This window comes from Platalea leucorodia (assembly GCF_965183815.1).
Source record: "Platalea leucorodia genome assembly, chromosome: 4".
Classification (NCBI taxonomy): Eukaryota; Metazoa; Chordata; class Aves; order Pelecaniformes; family Threskiornithidae; genus Platalea; species Platalea leucorodia.
The window spans coordinates 126,385,462-126,405,661 of NC_138826.1; the positions used below are offsets into that span (position 1 = coordinate 126,385,462).

At 50.8% G+C, this 20,200-nt stretch overlaps 2 protein-coding genes across 7 annotated transcripts; one reads left to right on the forward strand and one right to left on the reverse strand.

Annotated features, from left to right (window-relative positions):
• Nucleotides 1–63: 63 nt before the first annotated feature.
• Nucleotides 64–16,431, forward strand: CEP41 (centrosomal protein 41). 6 transcript variants are annotated; one of them, XR_014227934.1, is made up of 12 exons: nt 66–232; nt 725–788; nt 2,884–2,931; nt 7,203–7,264; nt 8,351–8,420; nt 8,889–9,030; nt 10,006–10,157; nt 10,482–10,549; nt 11,357–11,471; nt 11,665–11,880; nt 12,349–12,623; nt 16,386–16,431. XR_014227934.1 is itself a non-coding variant. In XM_082309614.1 (11 exons), exons 1-11 carry the CDS (start codon nt 200–202, stop codon nt 12,495–12,497), a joined length of 1,119 nt encoding a protein of 372 aa, XP_082165740.1. In that variant the 5' UTR covers nt 66–199; the 3' UTR covers nt 12,498–13,086. The 6 variants fall into 6 exon arrangements, 4 of the variants coding, with proteins under 4 accessions (XP_082165741.1, XP_082165743.1, XP_082165740.1 ...); XR_014227935.1 differs by lacking the exon at nt 16,386–16,431 and adding an exon at nt 12,865–13,086; XM_082309614.1 differs by lacking the exon at nt 16,386–16,431 and having other exon boundaries at nt 12,349–13,086.
• Nucleotides 16,419–19,574, reverse strand: LOC309589444 (carboxypeptidase A1-like; the record flags this gene model as incomplete). The annotated part of the gene is made up of 11 exons (XM_082309613.1): nt 16,419–16,606; nt 16,753–16,837; nt 17,118–17,317; nt 17,702–17,792; nt 18,006–18,116; nt 18,258–18,359; nt 18,443–18,544; nt 18,680–18,781; nt 18,868–19,002; nt 19,195–19,276; nt 19,450–19,574. 11 exons carry the CDS (start codon nt 19,572–19,574, stop codon nt 16,419–16,421), a joined length of 1,323 nt encoding a protein of 440 aa, XP_082165739.1.
• Nucleotides 19,575–20,200: the final 626 nt, after the last annotated feature.

A 20,200-nucleotide genomic window follows, 5' to 3' on the forward strand; every position in this document is an offset into this window, starting at 1 on the left:
CCCGGCGACGACTGAGCCCCCCCCCCCCCCCCCCGTCAGCCGCCCGCGCCTCTACTCGGCTTCTGATTGGCCGCCGGCGAGACGAGCGGCCAATCGGAGCGGGGCTTGTTGCGGGGTGTGGGACGCCAGAACCGGACGGCGGGTGGGCAGGCGGGAGTGAGGGCAGGCGGGGAAGCGGCGGGGCGTCCGCTGCGGCAAGATGTCGAGCCGGAGGAGCGTCGGGGACCCGGAGGTGCGGTGAGGGGCCCCTCGCCCTGCCGCCGGCGGGCGGGGAGCGGCGGGGACCCGGGGGGCCGGGCCGGGGAGCGGCGGCGGCCTCCTCCGCCCCTGAGGGGAGCAGCCCTGGGTGGCCCGCGGGGCGCAGGGTCCCGGGGGGCTGCGGGGAGCGGCTCGGTGGGGTGCCCGGGGGGCTCTGGGGGCCTGGGCGGGCCGGTGCAGCCCGCAGAGGCGTAACTCGGGGCGGGGGGAGGTTTCCTGCGGCCCCGGGAGCCGGGCGTGCTCCGGGCGGAGAGAGAAAGGGAGAGAAATTCGCCGTTTGGGGCTTTAAAGTGGCGGTTTGGCAGGGATTTAATACCGAGGTGGAGATTCGGCGGTCTGTCCTGCCTGAGGCTCTTTTTGCCGTCTCTTAGAGCTCTTCAAATCGCCTTTTCTGTTAACTTTTTTTTTTTTTAAAACAAATACATGGCTGTATATTGACTTCCTCATCTTTTCCTTTTTTAAACAGTATTTAACCAGGCGCATCCCTCAGAATCCCAGATACCAACATATAAAAACCCGCCTCGATACTGGTAAGCGAAATCGTTGTAGGGTAAAAACACCGAACGTGGATGTAGGAATATACAAAAATGTGCTGAATGTCTTAACTGCCTCTGTCCTGAGCTGCTTTACCCTGGATACTGCGCGGCTCTGTCAAAACTCACGTCGAGGTTATGATGTGTCTCACCTTATGTCAGGCTCTGTTGTTTCCAGTCACCAGTGGTGTTCCCCAGGACTCAGTGCTGGGGCCGGTCCTGTTCAATATCTTTATTGATGATCTGGGCGAGGGGATTGAGTGCACCCTCAGCCAGTTTGCAGACGACACCAAGCTGGGTGGAAGTGTCGATCTGCTGGAGGGCAGGAGGCCCTGCAGAGGGCCCTGGCCAGGCCGGGGCGATGGGCCCAGGCCACGGGGTGAGGGTCAGCAAGGCTCAGGGCCGGGTCCTGCCCTGGGGGCACAACAACCCCAGGCACCGCTGCAGGCGTGGGGAGGAGCGGCTGGGAGCTGCCCGGCGGGAAAGGGCCTGGGGGTGCTGGTCGACAGCCGCTGGACATGAGCCAGCAGGGTGCCCAGGTGGCCAAGAGGGCCACTGGCATCCTGGCTTGTATCAGGACTGGTGTGGCCAGCAGGAGCAGGGAGGTGATGGTGCCCCTGCGCTGGGCACTGGCGAGGCCGCCCCGCGAATGCTGTGCTCAGCGCTGGGCCCCGCACCCCAAGGCGGCCATGGAGGGGCTGGAGCGTGGCCAGAGCAGGGCAGCGAGGCTGGGGCAGGGGCTGGAGCACAAGGCTGGGGAGGAGCGGCTGGGGGAGCTGGGGGGGCTCAGCCTGGAGAAGAGGAGGCTGAGGGGAGCCCTCATCGCTCTCTGCAACGGCCTGAAAGGAGGCTGGAGCCGGGGGGGTCGGTCTCTGCTCCCCAGGAACAAGCGATGGGACGAGAGGGAACGGCCTCAAGCTGCGCCAGGGCAGGGTTGGGTTGGGTATGGGGAAAAACTTCTTCCCCGAAAGGGCTGTCAGGGCCTGGCCCAGGCTGCCCAGGGCAGGGGCTGAGTCCCCATCCCTGGGGGGATTTAAAAGAAGGGTAGCCGTGGTGCTGAGGGACATGGCTTAGAGGTGGACCAGGCAGTTAGGTTAACGGTTGGGCTTGATGATCTCAGAGGTCCTTTCCAACCTTAATGATTCTGCGATTCTATGACAGTTCCCATAGAAATTGCTGGTCTTGGAGTTTCTGTATGTGGGCTTTTCTTGTATAAATTAATATCTTGACAAGGGTGTAAGTCAAGATAATGATTTGGGGGTGTGTCTTTGGGTATTTTTTTGTTGTTAAAGCGGTTGAATTTTATCCAGTAACATTTGCCTGTAGTATCCACACGGAAGTGTTGGGGAAGGGACAGCGTGGCCACAGTTGTGCTTGCAGCAGGGTATCGGAGGCAGGATTTGAATACCAAGGTCCCGATTTAAGCTCCCTTAGAGAGAGGGCTGTAACGTAGTGAGTTTTAGGTAGTGACTTTCTGAAGGCGATGACATTGTTCTCCAAAGTATCGTCAAAACAACTTACCGCTCTGCGTAGAGAGGGCTTTGTGTGGAACTTGTAAATGGGAAGGGTGCTATGAGGCTGGTTTTTTGGAATATCGCCGTTCTGACTGGCAGGGTGTGGATACTTCTGTACCCCGACTGAAAATCCTGTAAAATAAAACTCGGGTGCGTTCTGTAGAAGGACTGAAACAGCGCTGTGGGTATACGTCGATTTGAGCTCCCTGCTCGTCGTGAATATTCACAGTGGCTTCCTCTATCCACTATGGATGCTTTAACCTACGGAGCGCTGCCTGTTCCCAGAGGCAGTTGGCAGCTGGGGTCCGGCAACTCCCCTGACTGACTTGGCTGCGTAGCTCGGCCTTCCTTGCGAGAGAAAAGCGCTGAGAGGAAAATCGTGGTACTTTTTGATTTACAGCTGCCTTGTATTGTCATGGGGAAAGAGCATCTATAATGAACACTTGTTATCATAGCCCGATCTTCTTCCTTCAAAAAAAAAAAATTAAGGCTTAATAGTGCTGAAGAAAACTACTAATAAAAAAAAAAGGTAACAAACTGATGGATTGATTTTTTTGTTGTTGTTGTTGTTGTTACAGGAAAGAGTTTAACGAAATACACTGAGAAGTTGGAAGAGATCAAAAGAAGTGAGTATTTGGAGAGGAGCAGAACGTAACCTGCGGTGGGTTAGTTCAAAACTGAAGGGGCATGGAGGAGCTGGCTTGAATCCCAGGCCCTCCGTTCGCTTGGAAATCTCCACTCCGATGATTCCCCCAGCCATTGACAGGAATGAACTGTAGAAACACACAGCAGCAGGATACAAAGATGCTTCTACCTTGAAGCTGGGCATGTTCCACTTCGTCCTGCACCTTATTTCTCCGTCTCTCGCGGTGCTTTGCAGATTTAACTTAAGATACCAGGCAGGCAGGTCTAGGAGTCTTTCCAGATTCTTTTTTGTGTGAATTCTGTTATTGAATGGAAACCAGGCAGGAAGAAGTTCTCTGGATTAAGAAAACTAGACTAGACTCATCTGAGAAGACTTTAACTGCGCTTCTGAGACTGTCTTTCACTTTTAGGTAACAAAATGGTCAAGCTTGTGATCTTTTACTTTTGTATAATTGTAGCATACTTAGAATTCTATTAGAATACTCCAGAACAGGAGAGAGACAAGCTCATTCCTGTGTAACTCTGATTTTTACCAGAATAACATTGTTTACCAGAACAACACTGATGTTTTGAAGACTTCGGGTCATTCAGGCGAATGAAAGCCTAGCTGATTTTTATTTCAGTCTGTTTTCCCGCTGAAAATAGGCACTTTTAAAAAATTCTTATTAAGAAACCTAATGTTTTACTACTTCATTTTCAGCTACTGTCAGGATTATTTTCACGTAGAGAGCCAGGAAAGCTATTAAACCCAAAAGCTGCATTTACTGGTGTGAAAGAAAAATTGTCCCCACTAATGATGAGGCTGAATTAGGATTTTGAATGTTCGGTTTTAGTTCTTAGACCCACTTACTGTGTTCCTCGAAGACGGTAACATTCAGATTATAAGGGAGGTCACTAACCTGTCGCATAAATGTATTTGTGCTCGGCTTCGTGCTAAATGGTCCTTTGTTGCTGGTTTGTTTGTTGGAGGTTTTTTTTTTTTAAACACCACAGGTCTTTGGGAAAATCAAAAGAGAAATGACCCTGCTTTCCAAACTCCTGTGTTGACTAAGATTTCAGTGCTTAACACCGGATCGCCATCGCTTTTTATCTGTGCTAAAAATCTCGTTGTATGGGTCTAGGTGGTTTTCAATCTCTGCTGTGAATCTGATTTCGTTTCAGGTAGGAGTTCTTTTGTTTCAGCGTGGTTCTGGAGGCCAGGAGAAACTTTCTCATTTTATTTGTGCTGAATAGACACCTTGTGTTCCCAGGCAGTTTAGAAACTTCTCCCCCTTGATTTCTCATGGATAGATGACACCGTTTGGACACAACTTTAAATACCCAGGACAGGCAACTCTCTGTCTCCCGTGTAATGTGAGAGAGTGGGACTTAATACCGCGAGCCTGCTGTGGAATCAGAAATGATAAGAGAGCTGGAACTATGATGATTTGTCCTTTGGAGGACTGACTTGAGGAGAGACACCGAGTCTCTTCCCTTTCTCTGGTGTTGCTTCCCTCATTGCTGAAGCCCCGAGGAGCACATCCTTGAACACACAATAAGTACAGCTTCAAACCAGTTTGCTGAAGGAAAAAATGTCAGAAAATCCGAATGGACCTTGCAGGACAGAACCGGGTACGTCGTGTTGCTTTTGTAGTCGGAAGCAGCGCCTCTCCTGAACTTTCTGATAACTGCTGGGAGGCTCGCGCAAGCGTTCGGATTGGTTTGCTCCAGGTCAGGCTTTGTAATAACAACAGGTTTGGTTTGGTTTTTCTTGTTGATAGAAAAAATTTGGGGTGGTAAAGGCAAGGTCTAGGTCGTAAAGGCTTCTTCTGGAATAAATAATCCTTGCTTGAGGTGGGAGGAAAACATCCAGCAGCTGTATTGTATGAGCGCCGTGACAGCGGTTCTGCGTTGTCAGTGTTTATGTACACCCAGCGCTTCATAAGCTTTCCTGCTTTTATTTGTCCTTCTAAATTTATTTCTTGCTCTTCACGTGACCGAAGGGCTCTTTTTGTCCATCACTGGGGAGTTTTAATCATTTGGACATGGGCTACGCATGGGTTTTGTGTTGGGCAGGTGAAATGGGCTGTATAAAAGATAATTGTTGCTGTTATTTCCAAGTTATAAAGGGAGGCTTTGGCAACCTGAGCTTGAGGCTTGAAACCAGGTGCCTTTGCAAGAACCACAAGGGTCATTTTCATGTTAATTGACGTTCTGAAATGTAGTTTATGTGCAGATCTTGTACTTCAGACGTATGGTTTGGCAGTGGTAGGGCACACTGCAGTGCACTGGGGGATTTTGGATGGGCTCCTTTTTTCTAAGGCAAGTTGTTTAGTAGCAAGTAGGCACTTGCTTTGCAGCTTAATAAGCATTATATAGGGTAGGATGTTGAATTTGGGAGCTCTGCTTGCTGAAAATTAATTGGCCTGCCTCTGCGGGAAGTGTATTTAAGAGGAAAGAATAGGAATAAAAAAAAAAACCCTAGAGATGAAAGCTCACAATCTCTCTTCTTGCGTCGGTTCTGCTACCATAATGTGCCCGTTGGCTGTGTACGGGGAGAATCTTGTCCGAACAGAAGGCCTGTCAGGAGGTGTGCGATCACCGCTTGTATTGGGAAGAGACCTCAGCCTCCAGCATTCCCGTGGCTCCTTCTCTAAACACGGCAGCTTGAGAGCTTCCGTAAGCTAATTTTGTGGCAATTTTTTGTGTGGTGGTTACAGGAATATGGATTGGAGCCCTTCCCCCTTCTCCCCTATCGTCCCTTGCTTAAGCTACGGAGCGTTCAGCAGATGGTTTTAGAGGATTTAGAATGGCTTAACTGGCTGGATTTGATAAAGGTCTTGTTCTTCGTTGATAGCCCTCTTAGCTGAACAGCTGGAGAGAGACCGGTTTGGAATATCCTCCAACAGTTACTAAAATGGTTAGAAAAATGCAAAGCATTTTTCTTTTTTTAAAAATGAAAATCTGTGGCTTCAGAGGTGGAGCCTAGTAAGGAAGGAGGAGAAGGAAAGGAAAGGAAGGAGGAGAAGGAAAGGAAAGGAAGGAGGAGAAGGAAAGGAAAGGAAGGAGGAGAAGAAAAGGAAAGGAAGGAGGAGAAGAAAAGGAAAGGAAGGAGGAGAAATTTTATTTTTTGAGAGAGCTTAGACTCATTAGAGCGTGGCTTCAGGAGCTGCGTACAGAACTCGGTTACAGCTGCAGTGCCTGACGCGGGAGGAATTTTGTTCATCATCTTTGCCTTTCCCTGCCAGTGCAGGATTGATCTTTTTGTTTTCCTCCTCTGCTGTCTCCTTTCTAGCTATAAACTTCCCAAAGAACGAGGCTTCCATTACTTCCCGTGGGAGGCTATTTCATATCAAGATGTTCCTACCGATACTCTCTCCTTCTCCATGCACCCTTTTGTTTCGCCCTAGAAGGCTTTTCTCTTCCTGGGCTTTACGCCTCTCGACTATCTGTATGCAATCAGACTTCCATCCTTGTCATCTCTTCCTTAGCACTGTTAATCTCTGCTCTGGTGTTTTGCCAGTCATCCCAACAGACCGCTCCGTTTTCTTGCCGCCTAAGCTTTGTCTTTGGGCTTAAGGCTCAATTAGTCCGGTTTCTCCGTAGCAATTACGTGCGCTTCAAGCTGGTATCCGTGCCAATCTGCTGTTCAGTTTTCAGCGTTAAACACCTTCTGTCAGTTATCCATTCCTTTAGATATCCCTATTAGCAAACTGGAGGAATTGGAATGTAATTGTCAGATAAAGTAAGAGAAACTGGAGCATTTTAATCAGTAAGATTAAACGTACATGTTTAGCTTAGTATTTGAAAAGACGTAGTCTGAGATACGGTGCCCCTGTGCTCCGATTCTGTTGTGACTTACACAAATTAAAAATTCACGTAAATTAAATCTTTTGGTTTAAGAGGCTTTGCGACCGTAGCAGGCTTCAAAGAACAGCAGGCAAGGTGATAAATTAATGAAACTGCTTCCTTCCCCCGGCAAGAACAGAAACCACAAAGTAATACAGATTTGAGTCTAAAAGCAACTAAATCTGCCTTCTCCACTTTAATCATAGCTGGACAAGATCTCTCTTTATAACTGGTATTATTTTTCACAAAGACTTCAGGTTTGCCGCTCCGATCCTTCAGCGCAAGCTTAGTGCCCAGAAGTCCTGCCTTGTTGGAGAAGAGAGGCTACGAGAAGAGCTGGGACTAAGCCAATTACCTGGTATTTGCAAAAGCTGGGAATTAACTGAAAACTTACGTTGTCCTCTTCTTTTTTTTCTTTTTGAAGATTACAGATATAAAAAGGACGAGCTGTTTAAAAGACTGAAAGTGACTACTTTTGCCCAGTTGGTATGTATAGTTCCCTCTCTGGCCTCTGAAAGCGATTCTTTTTTGTGAACAGCATTTTTGCTTTGTCTAAAGCCTTTTCGGTAGCTGTGTAGCCTTAGTGTGTGGTTCTTCTATATTGGCTTCTTCCTGCCCTCATAGATTTCCCTTAATAAAAGCAAACCATTCAGGCCAATTCAGAGTAGTCAAATGCTTTTAGTTGCAAATGGAAGTTTCTAGTGATTCTGTCTTTGAAATTTGTTCCCTGTATATTTTTTTTCTGTTAACTTAAGAGGATCTTCAAGCCTCTTAGAAAAGGGCTATGTTAAGTAGTATTCAAATCTGATCTCATCGAGCTTTGTGTCAAATAGTCACGGCCTGAAGCCCTCCCTAATAGCAGGTTTAACGGCAGAAGATGGGAAGGTTGTGACTTCAAGGCGTTCTGTGTATTTATTTTTAATTAAAAAGTAATGAATCAAAATACTAAAAAAAGGAAAAACTGATCAGAGACGTGTGTTGCTTATATGCTGGTTCAAGAAAACTAGTGAAAACTAGAAAAAGACAAGCCTTCTCCTAAGGAGAGAAGGAAAGGGAAGGTTAAACGTGCAGATATTGAAGGGGTGGCTTTCTGCAGACTCGTGTCTTTAGTTCCACTGGATCAAGACCGATCCTGTGACTCTCGCTGGTGCCATGGGCTGCTGTAGTATGTGAATACCCCCGCTCTGCTCTCGCAGACCAATTAACCATGTGCGATTTTAGCCGGTGTCGTGTACGCTCTGAAATGTTTCAGTCGCAGCCAGCAACTGAACTTCATAAAAGTCAGAAAACATTCTGGTATGTAATATTGCCAGCACAGCATATCTGACTTTTCTGTGTTCTAAGGCTGAGCGGTCTTTTTTTTCCTACCACTTTCGTTTAATAAAAGGACACGCTGGCAGTACAGGCATCATATACACACCTATATCTGACCTTGAAGTCTGGTAGAAGTTGCATTGAGTTAAATGTGTTTTGGCTTGAGGATTGTTTTTCCTTAAGCTGATCCCAGTTGTTTTTCATTGACACCGGTGCATGCGCATCAAGGTATCAGTTGCTTGCTTTTGTTTCCTGCAGGTCATCCAGGTTGCCTCTCTGTCTGATGAAACCTTAGAAGTGACAAATGAGGAGATCCACAAGCTGGAAGGTAACAATATTTATTGTAAGCACAAAGAGAAGGAGCTGTAGATCGCTGTCATACGGTGCACTGTGTCCTGACAGGCACAGCTGTCTACTCAGCAAGTCTTTTAATCGGGGAGAAAAAAATAACCTGTGGCCTGCAGCCGTTCCACTTTGGGATGCATCGCTCCTAAAACAGAAAGGCTTGCAAATAAGCAAGGCCTCGTGCTGCCAAGTTTATTGCAGGAACTCAGTAGATATCACGCATCAAGAATTATGTTTTTATTGATTTCTTAAAATGAGATCTTGAGCCCTTAAAAATCATATGGCTCTCTATTATTTTTAATATGAGGCTCTGGGTATGTCATTCTTATAAGAGGATGAAGATAAGGCTGTCTTTGAGACGCGCTTTCGTCTAAGAATAGAAGCTGGGCTTAAAACCTGTTTGTTTATTTCCTGGAGGATTTTAACTCTTCATACCCTGTTCTCTCCCCAGATGGTGATTCTGCCGCTCCAGATGCAGACGCTGAACTCACGGCAGGGACAAATGGGAAGGGAAGCCCCGATGGGACACCTAGTCCGGTCCTGTTCATAAACAGCACAGGAGCTGGGGAATCTTGTCGGTCCACACTGCAGAGGTGCCTGATAATAATACACAATTTTCTTCCTGTCTTCGCAGATTATTGTTTTCACCCAGCTAGTTATTTTAAATTGCTACTAAATGGCTTTATATTGTATTTCTCGTTAAAGCCTGATTTTGCAGCTCCGGGGATGCGAGCAAGAGAGAGGGTTGGCAGGTTTTCCTGCCTGAATGAGTTTGGTTTGGGGCTGTAACCCAACGCTGTTGCCACCTGATGATTGTCTAAATGGCTGACAAGGAAATATGTTTGTAGAATTCGATCTGGGTCCCTGGGTTCAAGAACCCATGTTATAAACCGCTCTGGTAAACTCAGTAATGTGCCTTCCCAATGATCTTAACGGTTTGTCCTGTGATTGAGAATAAAAGTCCGATTTCCAAACCCAATACATCGCTAGTCAAGGTCAGAGATGCCAGGAAGACGCTGTAAGAGGAAGCTTTGTCTCAGCCCTTCCCTTGCTGTACCTGTGCAGATGTTAACAGAAGAGTTGAGACGCTATCGCCTATCAAAGCCATCAATTTAGGGACCACTAAGAGGTTTCTGTTCACGTCCCGTAGCCTAGTGATGAAACGGAAATCCTCTGCATGGCACTGCAGATGACTGACAGCTATTTACTGTGGCTGACTTGCTGAGATCTCAACGTTGGCAGCTTCTTAGAATTATTCTCCCTCACCTCAGAGTCACTTAGGATATTGAATAAAACTCCTGGACTTGACTGCTCCGGAAGAAATCAGGATGTTCACATAGCAAAGCTGTACTCTGTTTATTTTTTATATTGATCAAAATTAAATCAGTCTCTCACAGTGTACTGGAAAGCCTGAAATAGACCCTGTCCGTTTTTATGTGGTGTCTGGCTGTACCAGAACGTAAATGGGCTGTCGGAACAGTCAATGGAAAACCACTCTGACCTGGTGAAGAAGTATGGAAGTGTTGGGAGTGAGAGCTTCCACCATAACCTCCTCTTTCTTCTTGTAGCGTGATAAGTGGTGTTGGTGAGCTGGATATAGAAAAGGACGCTCCAAAGAAAGCGGAGGCTCAGGCTAAAGACATGCCTTATCCCGACTGCCCCTTCCTGCTCCTGGATGTACGAGACCGAGATGCGTATGACCAATGTCACATTGTTGGAGGTGAGGAGACCAGAATCCCACAGCAGCCTGGTGTCGGCGGGGTGGTATATTCAGCTCTTTGTGTCATCTTCTGGCTGGCTTCATTTTTTCCCCCCGAGGTGGGACATCACTTGGGTGCAGAATGCTCTCGGCACTCATCCAGCACACCCGTCTTTCCTGGAAAGGGATGAGGCGACCGAGCTGATGTTAATCCCTTATTCAGTGGGTTTTCAAGTCTGTTGAACTCTAACGAGTCTGTGTCAGTTGTATTCCAGGTTGTGTGATGGTGTTCAACTGCTGGATGATTTTTTTTCTCTCTTTTTTTTTCCCCCCCCTCCTCTGCAGCTTATTCCTACCCTATTGCAACGCTGTCTAGAACCATGAACCCCTATACAAATAGCATTCTGGAATATGTATCCTTTACATATAAAGTGCTGGAATCAAAAGGAAAAAAAAAAAGGAAATTGAGGGGATGTTGGTGTGGGGGCTTCCAAAAACAACTGGAGCTACAGCAGTAGCTGTTACCGGGACAATGCTTAACCGACAAAATCTGGGGATTTTGGGGTGGGAGGGGAGGTCCTTTACGCTGGCTGTGATTACCTGGAGGGGCTCTGCTGCCACCCTCAGATGCCAGATTCTAGCTCCTCGAGGCTGTAACACCTCTTGACTCTGGTGGGAGCTGCCTGAATTTGGCTTTTCTTGGGATTTTGGCTGCTGGAAGGCAAAGCTGTGCTACTTGGGCACCCGTCCCTGGCTGTTGCTGGAGCACTGGTCTTCTTGAGGGATGCGTTCATCAAATCCTTTGGCTTTCTCTCAGCACCTTGATGGGGATTGGCTTTTCTCTGGAGGACAGAAAGCGGATTATTAGCTAGGATTAAGATTTCCCGGGTTGTTAGCTTGTGAGGGCTGCAGGGGAGAGGGGAGGTTGTAAACGAAGGTGCTGCTTGCTGTTGCCTGTTACTAACCAATCTTCAGAACAGTGGTGGACGCTTGCCGCAGGAGCCGCGCTCCAGTGGGGATTAGGCTGTGTCCTTCCAGCGTCTGGCAAGCCCCAGCTACTGAGAAATCAGTTTTAAAGCACAGGTGAAGGGAAGGCATTCCTGCCTGATACTCACAAATCAAGTAGGGAGTCTCTCAATCTCCAGTCCCTTCTTCTTTCTAAAAGGTATTAACGATCCCCTTCAGTTTACAAATTAATCCTTAGCTCTTCTACCTATCAGAAAAATGCCCATGGAAAAATTATTATTTTGTATGACAATGATGAGAGGTTAGCCAGCCAGGCTGCGACAACCATGTGTGAAAGGGGCTTTGAGAACTTGTTCATGTTATCTGGAGGTAAGCGGGGATGGGCAGGACTCCCTGGGATCTCCGACGGGGAGATCGAGAGCAGAGAGCAAGGGTTGTGTGAGCTGGGGATTGGAAAGAGCTGGGTATTCAGCTCTGTCGAGTGTTTTGCTTGTGACTGGTAAAATCGCTGATCCCGTCTTAGCTGGTGGTCGTTGATAACGTGTGATCTGTCTGTCCGCAGGCCTGAAGGTCCTTGCACAGAAGATCCCAGAAGGACTGATCACCGGCTCGCTCCCCGTGTCCTGCCAGGTGGCAGCTCCCACCGGATCTGCCCGAAAAAAGACCTCTCCCAAAGCGCCACCTGCACGTGCTGAGAATAAATGGAGATTTTCTGCAGACGATCTACAGAAGATAAAGTACTACCTGGAAGAGGAGCACATTCCTTCAGACGCTGCCAGTAAGGCTCCAGGGCAAACGCTGCAGCCGCTTTCTGTAGCTCTTGAGCCTGCCCTGCGGCCGTTCTCTGCTTTGCTATATTCTTTCCACGAGATTGCTGGGAGAGGGAGATTTTTTTTCCAAACTGACCGAGAAGATCCACCAAAACCTGTGCTATGCTGATCCCAGAGGACTTAAATCTTATATAGCTACACAACGGCAAAATCCTGGGCCTGCTGAGGGTGGGCATATACCATTCTGCCCGCTATATTTAAATGTCTTTAGGTTTTACTGGTGATTAATAGGTCCTTCAAATTCTTAGGCCTGCACAGCTAGAGGCTGCCCAGAACCCCGCACTGGATTATTCATGGGCCTATAGGTTTACAGGGAGAGCTGGAGAGCCAGCGAGGGGCAACAGATCATTTGTGTGTCCTTGTGCTCCAGCACGCACGCAGCTTCTGATCTGATTTTTTTTTCCCCCCCCCCGCAGGCCGTCTTAGCCGTGGTTCTTCAGGCCGCGATTCCAAGGTGACAACCGCGAGGAGCAGCCTCAGTCTCCCCAGCACCGCTGGCAACGTGAGATCCCTCACCGCCCGCTCGCTCAGCAGGAGCAGCCTCCAGAACAGGCCATGGAAATAACCAGCGGTGTCTTCTTCCACTGAATAAATGGATGTCCAGGTTCTGGGAACCCTGAGCAGCGCGGCCAGTTTGTCGTTTTAGGAATCCGCAGAGAAAAGCAGCGGTGGTATATAAGTGGCAGCTCGGGTAAGGCTGGGGGAGCTGAAACGGTTGATGTTTTGTAGAAGCAGGGACGGTATCACTTTGGCAAGGCGGACTTTTAGGGGCAGTGTCAGGACAGAGTTGATATAACTGATTTTCTAGGGGAGGGAGGAAACCAGTAGTAAAGCCTGTGACCAGCAGAAACGATTCTGTGAAGCCTGTAGTTGGGACGAATGAATTTGTGTCTGTAACAAATATTCCCTCTGTGCTGTGCCCGGAACCGCAGACTGTGCGAACAGGAGGACTCACGTGAAGGTAAATGGGCCAGAAATCATCTGTGAGCAAAAACCTCGGTGGTTTGTAGCAGAGATACAGACATTCAGCAACTTGCCAAAATGTTGGAGAGAAGATTCCGTAAGGTTTTTTTTAAAAAAAATTTGTGTTAATGAACAGTATTTGTAATAAAGTTGGTTTTGGAAATAACGCCCAGCACGGCGCTGTAACCTGACAGTCGTGTTTACTCGTGGACGGTTTGTGAAACAGTTCTGTATTTTTCAAGGTGGAGGAGAAAATAACTGTTTTCCCTCTTTTCCCCCTTATGGTCTGGAAGGTTTGGCTTCTAACTGTGCTTTTTCTGCTTTGTTCCATGCCGAGGCTGCAGAGAGCCACTGTGTGGCCGTTTTGGCTCTAACTGAGATTAAATGAGAGAGTAAGGCTGCCAGATGTGCTGAGCAGGGTTTTAGCTGCCATGTCTTAGGACAAAATCATCTGCTGTGCCCCTCTCGGCGTGCAGGTGGGGTGCCTCCTTAGTTCCACTGCGCACCGGTGGTTTGCTCCTTTTCCTACTCGCCAGAGCAGGTTGCTGGTCACTGGAGCTGCAGAAAACGACGACGTGCGTGGAGGAGCCAGTCGCTCTCCTGCTGACCAGGCTGCCTGCCCTCGCCATCGTACAGGCAGCTGCGAGTCGAGGTTAGGCAGCAGAACGTCGTTTCGCTTCGTAAAATGCTTTTGTGATACTTGGAGGCAAACTGTATTCTTCAGCGGAGCAGCAAAGAGCTCCGTAGCTCCACTGCCTGATAGAGGCTGGAAACTTATTCCCAGTTAGACCTCTGACAGTGTTTTTGGAGTAGTTTCTTTAAGGTTAGGGTGACTGAAGGGAAATTTTCTTCTGCCTTCTCACCAGGGGCCCTAAAACCTAGCAGGGACCATGACAGGGCGTGAAGATTTCATAGAAAACGAGCATCACAGCTTGCATCAAATCGGTGCTTCCACCATACCAGTATTGGCTGGGGGACCTGGAAATCATCTGAAACTACCTAGTGACAAAGCAGAGTTGCCTACTAGAGACGTCGTAGCTGGTTACGGAGAGATCCTGCTCTCTAGCTTTTACCTACGGGATTGCTCAGCTTGGTCCAGCTTTGGCTTCTTGGTCTTGTGGTTTTTGTGCGTGGCTTTTTGTGTTGCGGTGGGGTTTTTTTCCTCCCCCCTTTCTGAAGTAGACAAATAACCTTCAACAGACCCCCAAATTCACCAGTGATGCAGATCATCAGGGGATAATTCCGGTGAAAGGGCAAAGTGAGACAAATTGCACATAATTTCCAGTTTGGCAGTTTAAGACTCGACATCCCTGAGCACATTTTGTGGTGTTTATCGCATCTGCACGAGTCTTAAATCAGAGGAGTGCTGACACAGGGACTGGCAATCTCGTTCTGATGAGAGCCATAACCTCAGTCCTCTCCAGAGAAGAGTGAGGCGATGAGCACAAACCTCTCTGCTGTGTAGGGATCCCTCGGAGGGAAAATAAGGGGAGAAATCAAGGGGCACAGGGCAGAGCCAGCATTTAAAATGTACTGAACAAAGTACTTCGAAGAGCTGAATGCTCCTGTGTGTTCAAATACACATCTCTATTTTTATGTGTAACACAATCTGCTTACAGGGGGATAACGTAAAGCTCCCAGCTTCCCAAAGAAGCCCTTGGACACTTTTAAGTTGTATAAACCAGCTCTAATTTGTACAAACTCTCCCTCCAGCCCATCCGCTAAGGATCGCACGTGTCCTAGGCTTCCATAGGGGGTGTGTGCGTGTGTACATATATACTGTAAGAGTTGGGCTGGTCAGGTATAAAGATCAAAAAAATTAAAGATCTTATTTCAGCCCATCCTTAGGAAGCTGGATGCATCTCACCATCTTACTAACTGCTCTGCTTTTGTACCTTCCTACTTGATCACACTTCTGGAAGACTTTTCTTGTTGTTGTTGTTGGTTTAATTGTAGGCATGTTTATTTTCAACAAAGTAGCTCGTCCTCCTAGGTCAGACCGGTTGGCTTTCCGTGGAACGGCAGCATCGCTTCTTGAGAGAAAAGCGTTTATTTAAATGGTCTGGGCCCAAAGCTGGAGCCGCGGGGACCTGGTTCTTGCCCGCGCTCTTCTTCGCTCACAGCCTCGGGAAGCTGGCTCGCCTCTTGGGGCTTTCGTTACCGAGTGGCGATGCTATTAGGTGGCCTCATAAAATAAATAAAAGCTAAATAAAGATTTCAAAGGAGTTGGGTACTGAAGCATCACAGAAATGCCACGTTTAGCTCTCAACATATAACGTGGCTCAGGGAGCTGCATAGTCTGATCTTGATGCCCTGAGTCGGCTGCCCCTTCCCGCCCTGTACGGCACCTCCATTTTCATGTCGTCATGACATAAAAACACTGAATGAAGAGGCATCTCCTGCATAATTCAGGTGGTAGCTTGCCTGGGCCGGTTGGCCAAAATATGATACTACCTGATTGATTTAGCCGAATGCGCACAGGAGAGGCGAGAGCCATTTATTACGGGTTTGAAAGAGAGGGACTGGTACAGCACGCAGGGTCCCACCGCTGTGCGCGCAGGAGATCTTTCAGCTCCATGAGCCCTTGGAAGCGTATAAAATGCATCCATCTGAAAACAGAGATGAGGGTAGCGGTCGTTGTGTGGGCTTAAAGTCCTGATTTTGTTGTCCAGCTGTGGGAGACAGATCCAAAATCCCTGGCTGCCGTGGGCTGCATGAAAACCTCCTTCTGAAACCGATGGACAAAACTAGTCCGTGCTGTTTGAGATCCTCCAAATCCAGGGCGTCAAAGGAAAAACTGAATATACTTTCCCGTTGTCTTGATGGATTTGTATATTTTTTGGACTCTTGGTATTGTTTGGAAGATAGAGACTCTATAGAGTCTGGGAGTTTTAACTCTTTAATTTAATAAAAAGTAAATGACACCACCCGGCTGAGTACTTCTTTTCAGTTTGAGCTTTGAGAGCTAACGGAGAGCGTGGAGCGGCGCCCGCGGAAGCCGGGAGTCGGCAGCTCCCCACGGGATTGCAGCGGGCGAGGAGGGACCTTTCTACCAGCACTGCGAGTTGTTCAACCACAAAAATACGCAGAATAAATCACGCTAACCCAATTTTCTCCTGTCCCACAGCCTTTCCGGCCCCTGGGAGGGCTGGGGAAGGCAAGCACCCCTCCTGCCAGCACGGCTGCGGTGTCCGAGCTCTCTGCTTGCCCCGTACGTGTCAGTCTGAACCTCTTCCCCTCCCATCCTCTGCCAGAGCAGAGGGAAAACAGGCACCTTCCTTTCTTTTGTGTCCCACTATTTTCATGCCCTTTTAATCCCCTTTTTGGGCCAGCGCGCGCTGTTTACGTTGGCGGCCGCCGTGTGCGCCCGCAGGAGCACTGAGTCAGTCTCCAAAAAGGCTTTTCACCATCATTTGGAAAAAGGGAAAACAAGAAAAAACATTTCTCGTCCTTCTTTACATTTATTTTTTGCGTTCTTTTCCCCTCACAGCTAATTCAACCGCCACTCGGCCCCCGATCCCGCTTAGTAGAGGTGATCCAGCGCGTGCAGCATGATGACCTTCAGCGCCAGCCACGTCTCCTGGGCGGTTGGGACGATCTGTTTGGCGGGGAGCAGGAACCCGTAGCGTCCCGTGTCCCGCAGCTCGAAGGTGAAGGAGTACTTAATGCCCTGATTGTACGTCCAGTCGATGGTGCCTCCGCTCGCTTGATCTGAGTGGGGAAACAACGGGAGGGACGCGAAAACGGTAGTCGCCCTGCGTCGTACGGGTATTTCACGGGACCTTTTGTCTAAGCTGAGGTGGGAGTGATGATTTTGGTTTATTTTGGGGGAACCACTGCTGCCCCCCGTTACTTACAGATGGTGGTGATGATGCTGCCGTACTTGTAGTTAGTGCCGTACAGAGAAGACAGAGCTGTGACCGCCTCCTTGGAAATCTGATGCTGGGAATACACAGAAGAGAGAAAGATGTGCCAGAGGAGGGGAAAGCCTGCAGGATACAGCCTGCAGGAGAGGTTTTTTTGCTCGTGCCACAGGCAAAAAGGATGCCAAAGCTCATAGCCTTGGCCTGGGGGAGTCCCCAGGGGCTGGCAGAGGAGCCAGGGCTTCTTCCCTGCTTGCCAGTGCCTCCTCCATGGTACACAATGGAGGTTGCTCCTCCATGGAGGAGGAGAGCAGCCTCGCATCATCCCAGCCCCTTTCAAACCTCCACGTCAGCCCTACCAGTTCCTGCTGGTCAGGCACTGGGGTGCTGGTGTAGCCGTAGGGGTAGAGCAGGAGCTGGGAGTAGCTGTGGATGGAGACGAAAGCCTTGATGTTCCCATGGTTCTTCACAAAGTCCACGATGGCCTTCACCTCGGGCTCCGAGTTGGCGTAGGGTCCGTGGTACGTCTCCGAGCAGGGGTTGTTGCTGGCCCCAGGCCCTGTGGAGAAGTGAAAACACAGCGTGGGTGTTTGGTGGCTTTGGTGGCAGTTGGGTGGCTCAGAGAGTCACAAGGGCAAAGGACCTTTTCCATTTCCAAGCCCAAGAGCTTCTCCCACCCCTCAGCTGCTTGGTGGCCAGCGAGGAACGCTCTTGGGGCTCCTTCTAGATGTTTGTGTGATGGCTTTCGTTTGTGGTCCCCACCATGCTGGTCACTAGGGGACATCAAAGCCCTGGTGGAGCCCAAACCCACGTCTCTGCCACAGAGAGCAAATCCCATCTCTTCCCCAGGGGACATCAGTGGATCTTTCTGAGCCAGAAATGGCCTCAGAGCCTCCACCTGGAGGGTGGAAGCCCCCCGCGAGGTGAGTGGGAGAGCTCTGACCTCCAAAACCTGCGTCCCAGTTGCGGTTGGGGTCCACACCGATGCAAGCGGAGCCCGAGTGCCTGGACCTGGTCTTGCGCCACATGCGGTTCTGGAAGGGCAGAGCCATCTCAGCTGGTGTCCAGGGCCAGAGCTCCACCAGCCTCCAGCAGACAGGTCATGGTGGTCCCCTTCCCACCCCATGGAAATGTAGACAAGGAGGATTTGAGCTTTCAGAGGCCTCCATGCACAGCACCCTGATCCTGCTCCCCAGCCCCATCCAGCGTGGCTGCGGGAGCCGGGGAGAGGAGAGCCGAGGTGGTACCTGGGTTTGGGTGAAGACAAAGCCGTCCGGGTTGGTGACGATCTCCAGGAAGATGTCCATCTTGTCCAGGATGGAGGCCAGACCTTGGTCATTCTTATGATCCAGGACAATCTAGAGAGGATGGTGGTTTGGGGCTCCCTGGCACTGCTGGATCACCGTCCCCTCCGTGGGGTCGGCCACCCGGCATCTGCGGTGGCTGCAGGACCTTGTGGCCCTTTGGGGACGTCAGACGTATCCGGGAGGTGCCCATACCTTCTTGGCGAACCAGACGCCACTGGCCTGTGTCACCCATTCACGGGAGTGGATGCCGGTGTCAATCCAGACGGCCGGACGGTTCGTTCCCCCTTTGCTGAACTGGAAGAGCAAAGAGGGCGGGGTTGGTTTTGCCCCTGGCCCCATTCACCGCTCTGGTCACCCCGCAAACCCCAAATCCTCACCTTGAGCACGTAGAGGGGGCGGTTCTCCGTCGACCGGCCGATCTCAATCTTGCTGACCAGGTTGGGGTTTTCGGCCACCAGCAGGTCCATGAAGGTGTAGATCTGGGGGAGAGGAATGGGGGGGTCACGCCTGGCTCACCCCACTGCCCTTGCTGCACGTGGAGCAAAGGGCTTTGCACAAGCAATTCCAGGATGCAATCTTCCCCCAAAAATGCCCCAAATCTTGTACTTTCTCACCTCGTCCAGGCTGTGGTAGGTGGCGTAGTCAAAGGTGTTGGTGGAAAGTGGCAGCTGGCGGCGGCCGCGAAGCATCTCCGTCCGCTCATGGTCCACCAGCGCCTGGGGGACACGGGGCAGGATGAGACCTCGTCCCCCGCCATGCCGAGACCCCATCTCTCACCCGCCTCCCCTCTGCCACCGCCAACCTGCACGTCCTCGATCATGATGGAGTAGGAGACGCCGTTGGCCTCCAGGTGGGCTTTGAGGGGCTGCAGGCTGGGGAAGGGCACGCGGACATCAACGGGGTGCCCGGGGCCGCGGGGCGCCAGCCAGAAATCCAGCTGGAAGGGGGAGAAAGCGAGATGGGGGGGTTGGATCTTGCTGTCTTGCTTTTCACCGGCTGGTCCCCATCATCCCACATCCAGCCCCATCCCTGCTCTCCAGCATGGTTTGGGGGGTGCAAAGCAAGGGACACGGGCCGGGGGGGGGGGGGCGGTGTCCCCAAAAGCCACCCCCACCGCTGCACCCAGTACCTGCAGCTCCTCGAGGTCCTGCAGCTCCTGCACCGTCTGCAGCTCCTCATCGGTGTTGGGGACGATGCGCAGCACCTGGTGCCTGTGGGGTCAGGGGGTGCTGGGGGGCGCTGGGCCAAGCTCTGGCCCCTAACCCCCCCCCCATCCATCCCCCCACCCTGGGGATTTGCACTGAGCCTCTTCCCGGGGGCCTCTCTGCCCCAACCGGTGCCACCGTCCCCATCCCGGCCACCCCCCGCCGGCCGGACCCCCTACCCAACAAAAGTCTCAGTGCCGGCGGCCGCTGCCACCAGGGCAGCCAGCAGCACGAGGGCCCTCATCGTCAGCCGAAAAAGCCTCTTCCGTGCCTCAAGGGCACCCCGGGGCCTCTTAAATCCCATCGGGATGGTGACTCCCAGCCCGGCCCCCCCAGCTGTCCCCTTTCCCAGGGCCGTGGGAAGGCTCCGGCTGGCACTGGCCAAGGTTGGGCACCGCAGCTCTGCCGTCCCCCGTCTGCCGTGCTCCCGGTCCTGGCCAAACCCGTCCCGGGAACCGGCCAGGGCCGTCGGTGAGTCACCTGCCAGCAGGGCGAGAGGCGGGGAGGTGCCAAAATCCCACCGCCCACGGCCCCGGCTGCAGCTCGGAGCCGCAGGGAAGCAAAGGGCAAAATTGGGTCAAGGAGGTGCGAGATGCAGATTTTCACACAGGGCCCTCGGTGAGACGGGGACCTAAACTGTGACCACGGTGGTGATGGGGGGGGGGAATTGGTTTAAAGTTTGGCACGGGACAGAGGTTAGAGTGGGTGACGGTCATCCCAGGTGGCAAAAATAAAATAGCAAACGCATTTTGCACCCAGCGACGGCCCTGAGGGTGCCCGGTGTCCCTCCTCCCAGCCCCCGGGGAAGGGACGATGGAGCAATGCTGCCCAAAAACCCACAAATTTGGGTTTGGTTGCCTAAAAATCACCCATCCCCTCCCAGGTCCTTCAGGGCTGTTGGGCCCAAAGGATGGGGACTTGTAGGGCCAA